Raw genomic sequence first — 19,362 nt, 5'->3', positions numbered from 1 at the left:
ACAACAACAACACTAAGGAGGTTGACAGGCGCTACAGAACCAGGACTATACCTCAATTTACCTTTCACCATGACACAGACAGGATCAGAGGCAGGCTTTCACCCACTTTCCTGAATCCTTCTCTCTTCCCTCACATGAAGATGAGACCCGCAGTGAACGTGGTGGTGCACACATTTGATCCCAGCACTTGGGAGGCAGAGACTGGTAGATCTGAGTTCAAGACCAGCCTGTTCCTACATAATGAGTTCCAGGACAGCCAGAACTACATAGTAAGACCCTGTCTCAAAAAGACTCCAAACCCCAAAACTAAAAAGATGAGAAACCAACCAATGAACCAACCAGTCAACTAAACAAACAACCAAACAACCAAACAACCAACCAAAAAAAAAAAAAAAAAAAAAAAAAAAAAAAGATGAGAACCTGGAAAGCTCATTCCTCGGAGGCCATGCTTTTTTGGACTTACGAATTTACAACAACTTCATTGTGGTGATGGCTTCATGGCTGTATACATGCATCCAAATTTATCCAACTGTATACTTGAAATGCATAAAGTATATCATATGCCTTTTATATTTCCATGAAGTTGTTTTCTAAAACCACTTTGGACTATTATCAAATGTCTTCCATGGTGGGATGCTCTTAGTGATTCTGCTACTCATGAGGCTGCAGAGAAGAGCCTTCATTTTTAAGTCACTCTTTGAAGGAGGCCAAGCATGCCATTGTGATAATGATGCTCAAACCCTGGACATACAAATTTGCATTTTCTCCCTCGAGGATTCCCACTGCCTCCCATCCCTTCCCTCTAGTGTTTTTCTGATTACAGTCAGAGAGACCCAAGTTCACGCTAGCTTCCTGTCCCTGAGTATACCTGGAAACATGGCTTCTCTGAGTTTCACCACTGGCTCTTCTACAAAATGGCGCTACTTCAGAATCCTGATGGGACATTAACTTGGACTGTGTATCAAGGGCTGGCGCATGACATGACCCAAATTAATGATGGATGGTTCTATGATGGCAAAAGCCAGGGAGAGAAGTGTCAAGGATAATGAGAAGAAGGGGAAGAAGATAAACATTAAAAAAAAAAAAACTTCTTTGAGTACTTAAGGGGTTTCTGACTTGGGAGGCAAAGGCTGGTGGATCTCTGTGAGTTCGAGGCCATTCTGGCCTCCACAGGGAGTTTCAGGACTACCAGAGCTACATAGTGAGACCCTGTCTCAGAAAAAAATGGTTAAAGGGTTTAGGAGGAGGATGTGAGGCAATGATGAAGCAGAAAGGACGTGGCTTCTGAAGCTTCCTAGCCTCGTGTCACTGGACAAGCCACTCGATCACCTCTGTGCCTCAGTTTCCATATTTGTTAAAGGTCCATGGATTGATACTACATACTTTAGGGAGAACTTGTTTTGCATGAGGTGACATGCACACGGACATGGCAGGCACGGGGCCTGCCACAGATAAAGGTTTAAAATACATCTTAAAGTGCAAAGCGATAAATCTCTGTGTGCTCAGTTGGTGGCAGCTGCCGGGAAAGGAGACTCCCACTCTGAGAAGAAAGTCATTCCTCATGCTGAGAGCTGTCTGAAGAAGAGATATTTGCAGGTCCGGAGATCTTTCTTGCTTGTGTGTGTATTCAAACTCAGGGCAGAGTAGTCCCTGAAGGGGATTTCTGTTGGGTAGAAGGTGGGCTGGGCAGTCTCCAGAGTTCTCAGCAAGTCTACTTTGAACATGCATCAGTGAGACAAATGACCTGAGTTCCTGCCCTAACATGACAGCCTACTTGCTAGCTCTATAACATCAAACTAACTGACTGACCGACTAACTACCTAACCAGCTGACTAACATCTGACTACCCTGTGTTATGGCAGCTTCGTCTATCAGATGGGATCCCGACGGTACCTACTCGATAGTTATGCTGTAAAGCTCAAGCGATATCACACATTGAGATCGTTGCAGGCTGTCTAATCATCTTCTATTCTGAACCGTATTGCTATGAGCCGTGCAGACAAGAGCACCTGTGTGTCCACCATGCAGACGTGCGTGGAGAATCTCTGCCAGACAATGCTCTAGACTCAGGGGTATAGAGGAAAAGACAGAAAGGAAGTCTAGGCTGTGGTAGAAACTGACACTAAAGGGCTGGGAATTTAGCTCAGTGGTAGAGCATTTGCCTAGGAAGTGTAAGGTCCTGGGTTCAATCCTCAGCTCCAGAAAACCAAACTGATACTAGACAAAAGTGCCTTCCTATAGACAGAAGCTGTGAGGTTCTTTCTCCCCACAGTAGCTCCTATGTCGAAATCTCAGCGCTGTGTGTGATGATTTTGGACAAGATCCTTGGAAGGTAATTAGGTCCTGAGGGGTGCAATGCCTTTTTTTTTTGCACTGTGTGAGGGAGGACACAAAAAGAAAACAGCAAATGGCAATCCACAAGACTGCTCTCTCCAGACACTAAATCTGCCAGGAACTTTATCTTGGATTGCTCAGCCTGTAAATCGCCAAGAAATACATTTTTGTTCTTTATGGGCTACCAATCTCCAACAGTTTGTTACAGCAGCCTGAATGGGCTAAGACATACCTGAAGAGACGTGCGAAAAGATACTCAAGGCTGCGGTAAATGTCTGGGAGAAAAATATAACAGGGCGAAGTGACAGTGATGTTTAAGGAGCAGGAGTCCTGGTTAGACTACAGAGCGAGTTCAGGGAAGGTCTCAGTGAGGCAATATGTGCCCTCAAACCTGAAAGGCAGAGAGCCAGGCTTGTAACCATCTGGGAAAGAACATTCTGGAAGTGGGGGCGGAGAGACCCTGAGGCAGAAGCCACTGTGGCATCATCGGGGGAAGAGGTCTTAGGGTTAAGCCGCACAGACTGGGGAACCTGGGAGATGGTTAGGCTCTGTTAATAGTGGAGGGAGGTCTCAGAGAGCAAAGGCTGGACAGGGACACAGATGCTACTAGCGTGCAGGTGACAGGGGCTGTTGCTGCCTGAATGAATTCCCGTTGGAGAAGGGGTTTCGCTCTTGTCTCCACAGGCTGTGGCTCAAACCTCAACAGTAAGAGCCCTGGCTCTCACCTAGATTGGAAAGAAGCCATCGGTCTGGGTCTCTCCTACAAAAGAGCACGCTAGGGCTCTGAAGCTGCAGTGTGGGAAGGGACCTAGCCATTCTCCCTCAGGATGGGCACAAAAGCCCAGAATGAGAGGCCTCGTGGCTTAGTCAGTTTCCATTGCTATAACAAAACAGTAACGCTGGTTAATATGTAAACAAAGAAGTTTATTTAGAAGTGAATATCCTGTATGTCTGAGGTTGAAACTCCTCTGGTTATGGTCTCATGGTAGGCTATGTCATTGCGGGAGTGAGAGACAGAGAGAGAGAGAGAGAGAGAGAGAGAGAGAGAGAGAGAGAGCGAGAGCGAGCGGGCGCACTTAGTGAGGCAGGAAGCAGGCTCACTCTCACAACATACCTCTACTGCGGGAATCATCCAGAGTCCTCAACAACTACCTTCCTCCCTTCCAAGGACAGCAACCATTAAAAGTCCCATCATCTCTGAACACTGCCACATGAGGGACCAAGCACCTACCACCAGAACCTTTGGGGGAAACCACATCTATGCCACAGTGCGTACCAACACGCCCCAATACGACCTGAGACTCCCCCCACCCAGTCTGTGAGCTACCAATGTGTACTATTTCCAAAGTGAGGGCAGGATGTCGCAACAGCCTCCCCACCCACGTGTCCCCCCCCCCCCCCCCCCGCCAACCCTCTGCTCCAGGCTCTCCGATGCTCCACACTCCACCCTGCACCCACCTCCAGTGCAATGCCCTCACGTGACTGTGCTCCTCCCTCACTACCTATCCTTGCTCCACTGCTAGAAGAACCTTCCATCTTTCTAACTGTCCTTTTGCAAAACCCCTAGTCCTGTCCTTGTCTATTCCATACATTTTGGCTCTGTTTGACACTGTTAGTCATTTTTATCTTCCTCTGTCCCCCTGACCCCACTGACAGGAGCAGAGTCTTGAGTCATGTGTGGCTCCATATCTACCCACAGGATCCAGCCGAGAGTCGCTACCTGACTGGAGAACATATCCTCTTAGAAGGTCCACCTCCGGCCAAAGACAAAAACATGCACGGAAAAAGTTGTCATGCAAACCAAACTGAGGTCAGAGACATTCTCCTTCTGAGAGAAGTGACAGCTTTGTTTCTTGGTGTCAGGGCAGGATTCATATCACTGCAAAGATCAGCCTGGTCTCAAGCGGCTCTGACTGAGCCATGGGCACATCTATGTCAGAGCCTGCCAGCCATACCCCCTTACCCCCGGGCTGTCCTCCTTTTTAGCTGTCCACTGGGCATGCCACTTGGAACCAGAGAGAAAGGTGACAAATATGGGTTATTGCTTGCTTTGGTTCAAGTCAGCTTGGCAATACCAGAAATACAAATGTATTCTACACTTTCGTTTGGTACCTTTTATGGACCAAGCGACGTCGGATTGTCAAACTAGATTTCAGAGCAAAGTGATTTCAGGGGCCAGTGAGAGGGCTCAGTAGGTAAGGGCACTTGCAGCAAAGCCTAAAGACCCGTGCTCGATCCCAGGACCCACATAGTAGAAAGACTGAACCAACTCCTACAGGCTGTCATCTGGCCTCACATTGGTCTCTCTAGTGTGCCCCATAGCATATATACACAGTAAGTTCATAAATGGTTTTGTTTCTTTTAAGATGAACAGAAGTCTCCGCTTTCTCCGTGGAGACTTGCACAACTGTTCTGATGCATGGTTGGTCAGAACCCAGAGAAATTATTGAAGCCCTTCACCTAGAGTCAAATCCTATCATCCCTGTTTATACCCAAGCCTGGCAATCACCCTACGGGAAAACAGGCTGGGTCATCGTTGATAGCTTGTTTCTTGTTAATATGGGGCCAGATGTGTAGTAAAGAGGGGCATGTGCAGGCTTGGATAGCTCCTTCACAGCCTCATCACTCCATCAATGGATAACGGCTGGGGTCCACTGCTTCCCAAGCTTGGTTCCTATGGAGGCTTTTCCCTCCATGCTTTTCTTCCCATCTGTCAGCCTGCTGTGCACATCGTTCATCTGCTGTAAGTCTCTGCCCACATCCAAGGGCATAGGCTTGGGGACCGAGGAACTGCAACTCTCCAAATAAGTCCCTGCCCACATCCAAGGGCATAGGCTTGGGGACCGAGGAACTGCAACTCTCCAAATAAGTCCCTGCCCACATCCAAGGGTATAGGCTTGGGGACCGAGGAACTGCAACTCTCCAAATAAGTCCCTGCCCACATCCAAGGGCATAGGCTTGGGGACCGAGGAACTGCAACTCTCCAAAGACCGGCCTGCCATCGGCAAGAGTCACTGGAGATACTCAACCCCACAAAGGTGAGGTAGAAACTCTTAGCCATTGCTCACTTGACCTCCCACAACACTAGAGATCCCAAGCATTTCCTTCCAACTGGATCATATGGGGACGCCGTCCTTCCTCTGTTTGTGGACCTAAGGTCCTGCTTTTGTGGCCACAGCAATGCTCACATAATCTCGATGTGAACCTCCAATTCCTCAGTGCCCATCAGAGGCGCTGAGTTTTTTGCTAGAGCGTCTCAGATGTCTTTTTTCTTTCTTAAACTTCATGGGAAACTTGGTACAGTGGAGATTCTCATTAGGGGCAGAATGTGTGTGGGTCTTCACATCTTTCAAGATTGCTGGGAAAGCCAGTACTGCGGTCTGAGGACCCCATTCTGAGCGGCTTTCTCAAGGCTACCCAGGTTTCAGCCCTAAAGATCCTACACCTCACGTCCTGAGAAATCCCACAACCCTGAGCAGACTGGAGAAGCTGGTGACCCTACCCATTAAACAGGAGGCCTGTAGGAAGAGGTGGGGAAGCCTGAAGTTTGCCTTTCAAAGGAAGCTCGCTGAAGAGCCATTTGATGAGCTGGGGGGTGGAGAGGAGACATGGGAAGATGAGAGCAGCTGCCCACGGAACTGTGAAGCAGGGGATAAGCAATGATCTAGGAGCTGGGAGATTTTGCTTCTTGTCTTGATTCCACTACTCACTGTGTTGCGTCAGGACAACTGAGGACAACTGACCTCACTAATCCTTATCCAGGAAATGGGTGCTGATACTATCTGTCTCAAGATGTTCTCCCAAGGATCTCAGGAGTGAACGAGGAAACATAGACTTCTTACAACCTCACCCCAGCTTGTGGCGATCACTGCCTGACTTGGGTTTCTTCTACTCGCTCTGCCTCAGTAGAACCCTGGTAGGGTTAGTGACATGTGAGGACTACCAAGGCAGGAGAGGAAGGGGTTGGAGAGATGACTAAGTGAGCTTGCTGGGCAAGCATGAGGCTCTGCGTTTGGATTCCCATCACCCAGGTGAAAGCTGGATGATGCTGCTGGCATCTGCCATCCCTGTGCTGAGGGGTGGAGACAGGTAGATTGGGGGGGGGGGAGGGCTGTCTAGGCCCAAACAGCTTCCAGTTCAGTAATGACCTTGTCAACAAAAACAAGGTGGATAGCGACGGGGGGGGGGGGGGCATCCTAGCATCAACTTCTGGCTTCCATATCTGCATGAATAGGGGCACACATATGCACACACAGAGGTAGATAGGCACACACACACACACACACACACACACACACAGTGAGAAAGAGGGAGAAAGGCAGCCCTAAGCTCTCTACATATTAGGGTACCCTTCCACTACTTGGCCTACAGGACCCAAAATGAACGACACAGGATCGAGTCAACACTGCTGGTCTGGTCTTGCCCACTAACGACACTGTTGGAAGGAGAAACCACATGCCCTGAAAGTTATTAAGTGGAAATAAACCACTTGGAAGAGCTGAACTGTTCTTGGCTCTGGAGGACTCTGATGCCCTCTCCTCCCCTCCATGGCGCTGTTGTGCCGCTCCAGCAATTCCCTCCAGGAGTGAGCGCAGTCCAGGATGCTCTGTGGGGCCCTGACGATGAGGCTGGCCCGGAAACCCCTCTCCTTGCAGATGTCCCTGCCAGCTTTGCTCAGCACCTTCATTATCACGCCCTCTCTGTGGCCTTTTTGATGGTGAAGAGATCCTTGGGAGAGGAAACATAGGCGTTTCCTAAGCTTCTTTTCCCCATTCATTAATGTGTTTCTTTGTTTCTGCTCCATTCATCTCCAAGTATCTAACATAAGCCAATGACCCATACGATCACAGAGGGAAGAGCCTGCATTCTCCTATAGTGTGATGCAAGGTACGGGGAAGGTATGGACATGATGTTTCTAGGGTACAGAGCTCTCTGCCTGGGGGTCAGCAAGCCTTTGCCAGGAGGGAGCCTGGTTTGAGGTGAAGGAGTTAGAAGGTCATCAAGGTGGAGGTCTCTGTGAGTAATGTGTGGGACCTAAGACAAAGCCACCCGATGAGCTTAGGGGTGGGACTGTCATGGAGCTGCTTCAGCATTATAGGTACAGGGTATGTGACCTTAACAGATCTCTCCCCACCCCCTTCACCTCTCCCTCTCTTCCACATTCCCCCACACGTGGAGCCTGGAGAGTGGAGGACAAGAAGATGATTAGGCTACTGTGTCAGTGTTCAGGGGATAGTTACTTGGATTCCTTGGGGCCTGGAGAATTTCAGAGCTCTGGGAACAGGGAGTGAGAGGCAGTGGGGCAGAGAAGGTGGCCTGGTTTTTGGCCTCTCCTCTCGGGAGAGTGGATGGAGGTAGGACAGAGCCTGCTGCTCCTGGCTATTGGCTACAGGATGGAAGATAGAACTCCCCCCGAGGAAAGCAGATGGGGAGCAGGCCTCAGAGAACAGCCCAGACTCCACCAGCCTGGCTCCAGAATGCATTTCGAGTGGGAATTCTAGGCCTGTGGGAATCTGGGACACCAGCTTGGTTGTCTTTTGTAGGGAGAAAAAAAAAATCACACTTGCTGTTTGGGTCAGTGGCAAAAAGCAGGTTTTTCTTCTCACCTTGAGGTTTTCCTGTTGACGTCTCCCCATCCCCAACTTAAAAAGGGAAGGATAATTCAACACGTCTTGGATCTGAGTGTTGGGCTCTTTGGAGTCTAATTTTGGTGAGGACATGACCAGTTGAGAACAAAGGAGCTTCAGCTTTGCGTGAGGCCAGACCCCAGACCGGCCCCTATCTGTGTAAGGATACAGACAAGGGTGGGAGATACAACGACGGTCCCAAGAGCATAGCTAGTCGTAGTATATTTAGTCTGATTTGTATAAGTGCAACACCCGAGGTTTAACCGGAGACAGAATCGCCCATCATTACGTAGCACGTGTTACCCAAGCTGCCGTGTCTTTCTTTCCCTCCCTCCCTTCCTTCCTTCCTTCCTTCCTTCCTTCCTTCCTTCCTTCTTTTCTTTCTTTCTTTCTTTCTTTCTTTCTTTCTTTCTTTCCCTTTCTTTCTCCTCCCTTCCCTCCCTTTCTCCCTCCTTCCTCTCTTTCTTTCTTTCCCTCTCTCTTTCCCCTCCCTCCCTCCTTCCCTCCCTCCCTCCCTCCCTCCCTCTCTCTCTCTTTCCCTTCCTTCCTTTCTCCTTCCTTCCTTTCTGTCTTTGTTTTGTGACAGGAGGCACACATTCACACGTGTGCGAAGGCCAGGCATCCACCTCGGCTGTCTTTCTCTATCACTTTCTTTTTGAGACGTGGTCGGCCAGTGACCCTCTTGCTCACTTTTGGGAGCTGGCTGGTGATCCCCGAGGCTCTACCCCCCTCTGCCTCCCAGCACTGGGTCAGAGAAGTAAACTGCCACACAGGCTTTTGCATGGGTGCTGGGAATCCACCCGAAGCTCCTCACTCTCCTCCCCACAAGCCACCTTTCCAGCCCTGCCTCTTTTTCCTTGCCCTTACGTGTATCAACACCACGTCAGAAAGCAAGCTACCACCACGTGTCCTCAAGCAGTCCGGTGTCACCTGCAAGTGTGACCTGCACGTCTCACTTTCTAACCGAAAAGAGGAAAAACCACCTCAGAGGCTGTTCTACAACAGATTACCTGCATGCATCCCTCACGCGATGGCTAGGGACAGGAGTTTTCAAAAAAAGCGTCATTTGATGGTAAAACTAGTCATTGGGCCATCCTACACAGACAGGCACTATGGAGCATACAGGAGAGGTTATGAGAAAAGAAGATCTACAGGCCAGTCTATGGCTTCAGGGACCTGCAGGCGGGAAGTTGAGCCGTCAAGGGAGGGTCATCTTGAACACAGCTACGTAACACATAAAATTATTCTCCCAGAGAAACAGCAGACAGATGGGGCACAGATGGGTCTATGAGCCTTGTGAGGTCCTAGAGCAGGACGATATCCCCCAAAGGACACTAAGGAACTTGCCAGTGGGATAAGCGAGCAGCAGTGACCACTGCAGGCTGGCTCTAATGGCCTGGTGTCAACTGACTTCAAGCAGGCCACCCACCAAATACCCCATGGGCTGACACTCCCTGGGCAAAGACAGTCATGATAATGACAACAGACGTTCACTGACTGCTGATTATGTAGCAGGCAGGGAGCTAAAACTCGAAATGCATTACTACATTTAGTTTTCACACACACACACACACACACACACGCACGCACGCACGCACGCGCGCGCGCGCACACACACATACACACAGAAAATGCAATGACATTGTCACTACATGCAATGGCTGCTGAGAAAACTGAGGTTAGGGAGGCGAAGTAATTTTTTCAAAGTCACACAATTATGAAGTGCCCTAGGCCAGCATCAAGCCAGGATCTGGGACCCCAAGGACCCGGCTCTCACAGCACTTGCTCCATGGCTGGTCTCCATGGAAGCTTTCTGTGCCTTCCCTCTGCTCATCCCTTGAAGAGTGATTGCAGATAATTGGAATTGTCATTGGAAGTAATGAGAAGTGACAGAACTTGGGTTAGAAGGCACACCGCTCCCCGTCTTCATGATCCCCCTCAAACCCAAGCCTAAATTTAAACAATGAAGTCACAAAACAATTTCCCTCTTAGGGATTTGCTTTTTCCTACTCCCTTCTAGCACCAGAAGAGAAATCCCAACATACCAGGGGCTGAAGTTCTATTCTGTACAATGGATTTCTTTGGGAACAGAAAATTCCTTCTTGGCATAATCCTGCTTGTTTCCCATGTAGAGGAAAAACACCTATGAATCCAGCCGAAGAGTTTACCAAAAATCTCAATGAACACATCCCAGTTTACTGATCCCTTTCTTCCTCTTTCTTCCTCTCTTTCTCTTTTTAGCATCCCACGAGGGACGCGGCAATGGGGGTGGCAGGTTGTGACGAAGAGTGACACCGTATGTTTCGGTAGGCAAGGACACAGAGGATGCTGGGAGATTCAATCCCTCCAGGAGGCACCTGGCAGGATGCCAAGGACACACATTGATTAATCCAGCCTTTCTGATGTTGATGGGTCACCCTACCAGCCTGCCAGCTGCTTTTTTAGCACCAACCTTGATAGTGTGGAAGTATAGCGAGAGACTGGAGATCATAGGGTCTCCCCCACATACACGGTGATAGGACTTCTGAGAACTCCTAGGGACCCCCTCACATTCCCCATGTGTCCTCTCTCCTATGTGTTTCTGAATGTCTTCCCCCACTGCTCAATGCTTAGTGCGAGAAACTGGCCTTCCATATGATAGGAATCATCCCAGCTCAGGGATGGTGCACCTGTAATTGTTTATGAGGGAGAGGCCATGAATAAAGAAGAACCGGTGATGAACTTGAATATCAAAGATGCTGAAAGGAAACTCCATCCTTGAAGATGGAACTCAGGGAGGCCTCTGCTGGCAGCTTTTCCCTCTGCTGGTTCTAAGCTTTCCCCTCCCCTCCGCTCTCCCTTCCTCCCCTCTTCCCTTCCTCCTTCTCCCCCATCCCATCCTCATCCTCTTTTTTTTCTTCAGTTGGCTTTCATGACCCGACCTCTCCAAACCTGCTTTGCCATCTCTTCAGAAAAGCCTCCGCTAACTGAGGAACTATTCTGAGAAGAACAGCTCCCTTCTCTCCTCCCAGGAGGGGGCCAAAGGAAAGCTTTTTCCCTGGTTTCTCCTGAGACAAAGCAGTTTTCAGCCTTATCGCAGCCAGACGCTGGCCGGGCGACACAGACTGAACCAACCGTCTGCCACTCACAAAATAAAGGTTCATTTCATCGTTCGTCCCCATTTTGGTCTGCAGGGTGCCAAAGGAAATAAACTTTTATGTTTTCAGAATCCAGACAGTTGGAGTTCAGAAAACCAAACCTTTTTTTCCCTTTCTTTTTGGAAGGGAGTTAAGGGTCTGCATTCTTTCTTTAAGATCAAGGAAGTCAGAACTGCTAAAAGCAGGATTTAACTAGAAAGTGCAATACACAGGCAGGTCATACAGTCCCCAAACCTTCACACCTATAGCCACAGGATCTTGTTTTAATATGGGAGGCTCCTGTGCCGGACCCAAAAGTGGGGCACCCCACCTCACCAGGAATCCTGAAGACAGCGATGGGCCTGCAACCAGTTAGGAAGAGCCGACAATGGGGATACACACAGGGTGTGTATAGCAACTCACTCATAAACAATAGCTGGTAATCCAAACAAACCATTTGAGTCGGGCAGGAAAAGGGGGTGGACGGTACATGGCCCAACATCTTGAGCCTCTTGTTTGGTTGCACTGAGCCTTGTAGAATAACTGTGTGTGTCTCCCAGCCTTGGGAATCCCCAGTCCAGGGCTATTGTCTCTGCTCATCTGTTATTGAGGGTATTCTTGCAAGTTCATTTTTATTTCTCAGAGCCTTGCTTGATTTATTGTAAAATACAGTAATAAGACATTTACTATCGAAGACCAATGTGAAGATGACATAAGGCATGCCAGCAGACTTTGTGTGAGCCCTTGTGCCTGTCCCTTTAAGATACTGGTCACTTCCAGTGGCCAGATCCCACAGCCTGAAGAAATCAGGCCACATCCCCCTGCAGCTCTCTCTTTGGGACAGAGAAACCATGCGCTGCTGGAGGGTTAAAAAACCCTTAATTTATGGTCCTGGCTGTACCTAGCAACTCCATGCTCCTTGTCCTATACAGTACCCCAGACTAAACCATGTCGTATGAAACTTTCCTGCCAGTGGCTGATGGGGGTACTTCCCCAAAGCTCTCCTCTGGGCCTCCCCTCACCACTGAGAGCTTTGTCTCTCTCTTTTAGCTATTTCTCCTGTAGAGCGCCTCCTCTCTGATTCTTAAAGAGAAGTCTTTTTAACCTTTGAGTCATCTTGTCTCTGACACAGCGCACGGTCCCTTTCTATCCATTTCCCACCTCAGGGCCCAGTTATGGCTTTCGGCTTTCGTGGCTGGATGATTCACTCCTCTATTGCATTCATTCCCGCAGAGTACTCTCACGTCAGCTCTTTCCCTGAACCCACCCACCAGCTGCCACTTCCCTCTTCTTTCCAACGTGTCACCAGCTCCCAAGCCTTGTCCAGATGTTGGAAATGGAGCCGAGCGGTGGCTCACACCTGTAACCCAGCATTTGAGAGGCTCCAGCAAGGTGGCTGTAAGTTTGAGGCCAGACCAGGCTGTCTCAAAGAAACAACCACCAAAATGATTTGGAATTCCTAACTAGTATTATGACTTACAGAATCCTCTCTTAATGCGGCACAAATAGGCTTAAAATACAGGATTACATTTGCAAACACAAACACAAATTCTAATCTATGCAAGGAACCCACTGAGCTCTATACCTTAATGGCAGAACTTTACAGTTTATCATGTGTAAACTATAGATAAAGAGAAAAAAAGCTGGGGCAGGGAGGGAGTCAGCAAGATAGTTTGCCTCAGAGCCAAACCTGATGTCCTGAGTTCAATCCCTGGAACCCTTATAACAGAAGGAGAGAACCAACTCCTGTGGGTTGCTGGCCACCAGCTCCCCCACCCCTCACACACACACACACACACACACACACACACACAGTTTTGCTTTTTTTTTTTTTTAAAGCAGAGGGTTTAATGCTGATAAACAGTTTTGTACGATAAACCCTCAGAACTGGTCTTTCCTTGGCGCTTCTCCTTTCAGTTGTCTTCTTGGTTACTTTGCTTAGAATGAAGTCCTTCTGGTAAGTATTTGGGTTATAAAGTCCCCAGGCACAAGCATCTGGCCATCACTCTGACCTTGAAAGACATTCCCTAGCTCTCAGGATGTCAGAGCAATTGTGGGATTAAAGTCACAGACTGCTTTGTCCCCAGTACTTAATTGACTGCTAGGGGTGCATAATCAAGGCCACCAATTGCTACACTTGGGCAGTACCCGAAAACAAAACAAAAGAACCAAGCAAGTGTGGTGATAAAACCACATCCTTCCCAGAATTAAAAACCGGCAGAGAATCATAGGAGATAGCCCTGTAAGAAAGCCCAGAGACAAACTTCGTCTAGCATTCTTGTTTTAGAGGAATGTTAGGAAGAAACTGGAGACTTGGTGGGGGGGGGGGGGGGGTGTGACGTGGTGTAAAAAGCATGGAACAACACTGCAAAGTTATGAAGGAATAGGAGCCACTGACATCCCTTCCTGTTCCTTGTGTGCACACCACATGTTTGGAACTTGCAGTATGAAATATTCTTTCTTTTCTGAATACATCAAACATGACACTTCAGAAATTTCCAAGATTTCCAGTTATGATGGCTAAATTGAAATGTTTCAACATCTGCCCTAGTTTTTCAAGCAGTTTCTCAACATGGAAAACCATGCCAATCACTCAGCATTTAGCTCATCTGCCTGGAACACTGGAAGGCCAACTGGGATCCTAAAGCTTAACTGTGCAAGAGGAAAGGGGAGGAAAGACATCTTCTACCTCACGAATGTGGGACAGGACTCATCATGGAATCTGCGTGCTGGTGTTGACTCTTTTACTAAGCTAGTTGGGAATTCTTAGCCAACTCTCTCTGAACTTCAGTATGCTTTTCATCACAGAAAAGGTAGATTTTGATAAAGGATGAATTTGGGTTTGTTGGACATCAACGAACCCCTGGAGATCATTGAAAAATCTGATGTATGTACATGTGTCTTCCTCTAAGACAGTGAGTGGGTCTCAACCTCCCTAAAACCACCACCCTTTAACACAGCTCCTCATGCCGTGCTGACCCCCAACCATAACATTATTTTTGTTGCTACTCATAACTGTAATTTTGCTACTGTTATGACTCATAGTGTAAACATCTCATATGGGGGATATCTGATATATGATGTCCAAAGGGCTCACGACCCACAGTTTGAGAAATGCTGCTTTAAGAAGTGATTTTCATTAGATTCTCTGAGAGGTCTGAGTTCAAATTTTTTAGAGTCATGGATTCTGGTACTTGCCTAGATTTCCCCCCACCCCACTCTCAGCTATGAGAATTTCTGTGTCTGTGTTTCAAGACATCTGTCCAGTAGTTCACCATCATTAGGCGCTTTGATCCATGTGTTGCACAGCTGAGCACAGGACGAGACATGAGTCCACTGGGATCCTAATGCTATTGTGACCATCATCAATAACGTGGGAAGAGGAGGGAAAGATGTGTTTCCCACTCAGAAATGTCATTGCCCTACACACCCATGAACTATGTATGCCAGCCTGCCTCAAGTTCATTGCTGGGGAGCCAAGCTCTTCCCCTGGCCTCTTTGAATGAAGTGTTTATACTCAGTATTTAAAGCAATGGGTACTGGGCTGGGGATGGGGCTCAATAGGAAGAGAGATCACCCTGAATACTCTAGGTTTGATTCCCAGTAACACACACACACACACACACACACACACACACACACACAGAGAGAGAGAGGGAGAGAGAGAGAGAGAGAGAGAGAGAGAGAGAGAGAAACCTCAATGGCTCTTTTACATGCTAACCTGAAAGTTAAGTTTTTTTTAAAAAAATAATTTATTTTTATTTCATGTCCATTCATGTTTTGCCTGCATGTAAGGCTGTGTAAAGGTGTCAGAGCCCTTGAAACTGGACTTACAGGCAGTTATGAGTTGTCATGTGGGTTCTGGGAATTGAACCTGGTTTCTCTGGAAGAGCAGCCAATGCTCTGAATCGCTGAGCCATCCTTATCTCCAGCCCAAAAGTTAAGTTTTAAAATGACAAAAAAAAAAGAAGGAAAGAAAGAAAGAAAAAAAGTGAGAACTACTACAGACTTGTAGGTCATAGAATCATTGAAAAACTTTTGAATTAAAGATCCTCCTCCCCATCCCCTTTTTACACATAAGAGAGATGGAACCAGAACCCAGAAAGCTCACCACTTTCCAGTCCAGGCTCTTTGCTTCCTATTGGTTACCCAGCAAGACAGCAGAGTGTAGAATGGAAGGTGTGGATCTTGTGGGGCACAACCATGGCAACGATTACAAGAAAGCCGGAGGGGGGGGGGGAGCAAGCCAGACCTGAATAGTGAGAGATGGCTCAGGATGCTATCCGAAGGGGCTAGATTCACACTGAAGAGTTGGGGTACGTGGCCTCACTCACTAGCAGGTTCAAAACAAGCATGAAGCCAACTGATCTACCCTTGCTCAGACTGTTAATCTCTCCCATACTTCCCAGCTCTCCCGCCAGTCTGTGCAGTTTCTACAAAAAGAGGCTTTAATGCAACCACCCATGAGAGAAACATCATGAAAAACTCCCCCTTGAGAGGATCAGTAGAATAAGAGAGGATTTTTTACCCCCAGGTAAGTCTGAATTTTAATTTTGGCTTTTGTGAGGAGTCCTCAACATCCCCAGGCTCAAAGCCGGTTTACAAAGAGGAGTGGATCCAACCAACACAACTGCTTTCCTGGTGTGCTACTGACCCAAGGCTGGATGCCATTTGGAGAGGAGGTGCCCTCAAAATCCCTCCCTTTTGATGACCGTCTCTGATTTGAATAGTTTAAGCAACTTAGATCCAGGACATCACGAGTCTGAATCTGTTAATGGCCAGATAAGGCAAAAATCAGGTGTAGATGAAGGTTCATGAGAACTTCAAGTCAGCCATCCTTTCTCTTCTTGCAGGCGGTTTGTTTGTGAGTTTGTGAGATGGACTCGGAGAGAAATCAAGCTGGGAATCAACTCAGCATCCTGTTTACCCCACTAAAGAAATGATTACACCCTGGGCGGTGGTGGCGTATGCCTTCAAGGCCAGCCTGGTCTACAGAATTAGTTACAGGACAGGCTCCAAAGAGACAGAGAAACCCTGTCTTGAAAAACAGACAGCAACAACAAAGCAAAAAAAGAGAGAGAAAGAAAGAAATGATCACACACCTAGTAAGAGCTCAATAAAGAAGGAACCAGGACGGGAGCGATGGCTCGGTGGCTGAGAGCACTCGCTGCACGTGCAGAGAACTGGACTCAGTTCCCAGCACTCATGTGGCAGCTCGCAACTGCATCACTCCAGCTCCAGGGGATCAATGCCCTCTTCTGACTTCCACGGGGCAAGAGGCACATACATGGTGCACATAATACACATGCAGGCAAAAACTCATTCGCATAAAATAAGCAAATCTAAAGTAAAACTTAAAAATAAATAAAGAAGGAACCGTGAATAGTCATAGCCTCTGATCTCTGTCTCCGTCGGGCCCTTCACTGCCTCTCCTCCCTCACAAATTAGATGAGCACCATTGATGGTCACATGCAGGCCTACCAGCTGACCCCAACCACTTGAACCAAGTCACTGGCCACGGTGCATGGCACACCGTGCACAGTCTGCCTTCAGCTCCCACTTCTGCTCATTATGAGCCCGAGGCTTTGATGGCGTTCCCTGACCTCCGTACACCTTGATTTCATCAGCAATATGAGATTAGGCCTAACAGGTCTCCAGTGGGGCTGGTGTGAAGAACAGAGTTATTAACAAAACCATCCACAACAAAGTGCTCAGCATAAAAAGGGCTCGCATGACAGTTGTCTCTACTAAGGCAACTCTGCGTTTGATTCTATTGCACATCTGAGTTTTGGTAGCTTAGAGGTGTGACTCGGGGAGGTGACTCCGGGAGGCTGACAAAGGTGCCGTCTAGCCATGCCAGCTGGGCTGCAACAATTGGCCAATATCTCAAAGAGCTGAGAAAGGAGCCCCTCCCCTTCCCTCCTTGGGCCATAGCTCTCTGCCTATACCGTAGTGGTTACCAGCCTGGGGGCGGTACACAGGCATGCCAACCTGTGTGTAAGTTTTCAGAGAATGTCTGCAAGCTCTGGTCACCATGCCAGGTGGCTCTTTAGATCTCCCTCACCTCTACTGGTTCTTCCTGGCTCCAGTCTTTATCCAACACCCAGAGATACTGGCTCTCAAACCTGGGGACACCCTGAAAACCATCTCATTTTCTTGGGGGGAAAGCTAAGGAAACAAATCTGCCCAGGGTACCTGGCTAGTCAGTTCAGACCCACTGGTTAGCTTTCCTCCACCCTCGGGTCCGCCACACCTGGCATACTCTTCGGATTTCTGAACTCTGGCTAACTTTGGGTTTGGACTCCAGGTGGACAGGATCCCTGCTTCCTCACACACGCTTGGACTTTGTTGGCTTGTCCCACTGCCTTCCTGGCCTGGTCCTTCACAGGTTGGGAGACCTCCTCCAGCTCTTTGCAGACATCCCTTCTGTGCCCTGGTCCACAGAGCTGCCTGAGTCCAGCCCAGTCATACCAGCCCGTGCTTTATGACATCCCCATCTCTGGAGACCCTCCTGGTGGACACCGCCTAAATAAGGACCACCCAGAAGGGCTCTTTCTGCCCCGAATCAGGTTCAGAAGGGGGCAGAGTCTGGTCTTTCCTTCTGTCGCCTCCTTTCTGCATCGGTTTCAAGGACTCCAGACTCCCTTCGCCCAGGCTCTTCACATTCCTGTCTTCCGTTTTCTCTGCTTCTCTGGCTTTTCCTTTCTCTCCTTCCCGGGGTCGCATTCAGCCTGCATTTTCTGGGGGGTCACCTGGCTTCTTAGTGCCTCTTGCACCCTGCCCTGTTTCCCTCTCTACCCTTTGCTCCTTCCTTCTCTCCTCTCCTCCCTCCCGCTTTCCCTTCAACACATCTGTTTCTAATCTCAGCGCTCAGAGGCGCCTGTTTGAAACAAAAAGCTCCCCCCACCCTCAAAACCTGGCACAGAAAACCCTGGATGAACCTTTCCTCCCCGGCTCTCCACTTTCCCCTGGTACTCCTGAAACCAAACCGCTCGCTGAAAAGTACCCTCCACACCAAACCGTTCTCCGCTAAACTCCACCAGGAAACGCCCCCACCCCGTAGCTGGCTGGAGGGCCCAGATGTGTGAGACATTTCGATGGCCGACTGGGCGGTCCTCCGCTGCCAGATGCGCCCCTCGGTGGCGCGGAGGCAGGGACCGAGTGGTTGCGGCACTCCGGGACTGCAGGGACCACAGTGCTGAAGGCGGGTCTCCACCCAAACGCAGGGTGGCGTTTGCCCAGGGCCATCCAAACTCCCGCCCTCCCCAAGACACTCACCTAGCCAGAGGAAGAAGAGGGACATCCCGATCCCCAGACACAGACACTTCCCGGCTCAGCGCTGCTTGGCTGCAGGGCGACCGAGCGCAGCCGACGGACCTTCTGCTAGCAGGGCGCGGCGCCTCGGGGTGCGCGCGGGGGGCTGCAGCCATGTGCGGGCGCTGGCCCCGCGCCCGGGTCCCTTGCGCGCTGCGCTCCCGGGGCACCGAGGGCTTCTAGCCCTGGCTCCACCAGCTTGCGCCGGGACGGGGGCCGGGCCCTGGGTCAGGGAGGAGAAGGCGAGGCGGTAAGGCGCTACCGCTTCGTGGAACACTTTTCCCTGTTTGGAAAGAAAACCGACTGGAGAAAGAGAAAAAAAAATTGAGCTGGAACCACACGGCTGCCTCCTACCGCAGCCCCTCCCTCCATCCCTCCCCTCGCCCTCCCTTCCTTTCGCTCCCGCCCTCCCTCTCTGCGTTTGGGGTTAGCTGCTGGGGCTGCTTTACCTCCCACCCGGGAGGGAGGGCCGAGGCCCGGGGTGATCGAGGGGGGCGCTCGGTGCCAATTGATGCGGTACAGGAGAGAATCTGCAGTACTTCGGCCAAAAGCCGGTGAATGCGGCCTTCTCAATTCTGTCTTTTCTCTCCCTGATCGCTCTACTCTTTTGTATATTTTTCTCCCTCACAATGCTCTATGTTTTTTCTCTCTCTCTCTCTCTCTCTCTCTCTCACACACACACACACACACACACATTCACTTTTTTTGCGGGAGGGGGACAGGGTCTCACTATGTAGCTTTTTGTTGGCTTGGACGGCTATCTATGCAGACCAGGCTGGCCTCGAACTCACAAATCTCACAGAGATCTATCTGTTTCTGAGCGCACCAGCACACCGGATTTTGTTCACGTTCTTGCTTCTTCTCATCTCCTCCTTCCTCTTCTTTCTGGTTTCCCCAGCCTCCCATTTCTCCTCTCCGGTCCCTTCTAGGTCTGGTTAGGTAGTTATGAAGTTACTGGGGTCACCATGTAA

General features: G+C 49.3%; 1 protein-coding gene across 1 annotated transcript in view; it reads right to left on the bottom strand.

The window, feature by feature from the left end:
* Nucleotides 1-18,979, bottom strand: part of LOC121451847 (CXADR like membrane protein) — a 109,032-nt gene extending 90,053 nt beyond the window's left edge. The window contains exons 1-2 of the mRNA XM_041657629.1: nt 18,841-18,979; nt 18,356-18,694 (exon numbers count right to left, since the gene is read on the bottom strand). Coding sequence (XP_041513563.1) covers nt 18,356-18,380 — 25 coding nt within the window. The 5' untranslated portion in view covers nt 18,381-18,694; nt 18,841-18,979. The remainder of the gene's footprint in view (nt 1-18,355; nt 18,695-18,840) is intronic.
* Nucleotides 18,980-19,362: the final 383 nt, after the last annotated feature.

This window comes from Microtus oregoni, unplaced genomic scaffold (assembly GCF_018167655.1).
Source record: "Microtus oregoni isolate MIOR12 unplaced genomic scaffold, Mior012 000008F_ref0000371, whole genome shotgun sequence".
Lineage (NCBI taxonomy): Eukaryota > Metazoa > Chordata > Mammalia > Rodentia > Cricetidae > Microtus > Microtus oregoni.
This window is presented reverse-complemented; position numbering and strand designations above follow the sequence as displayed.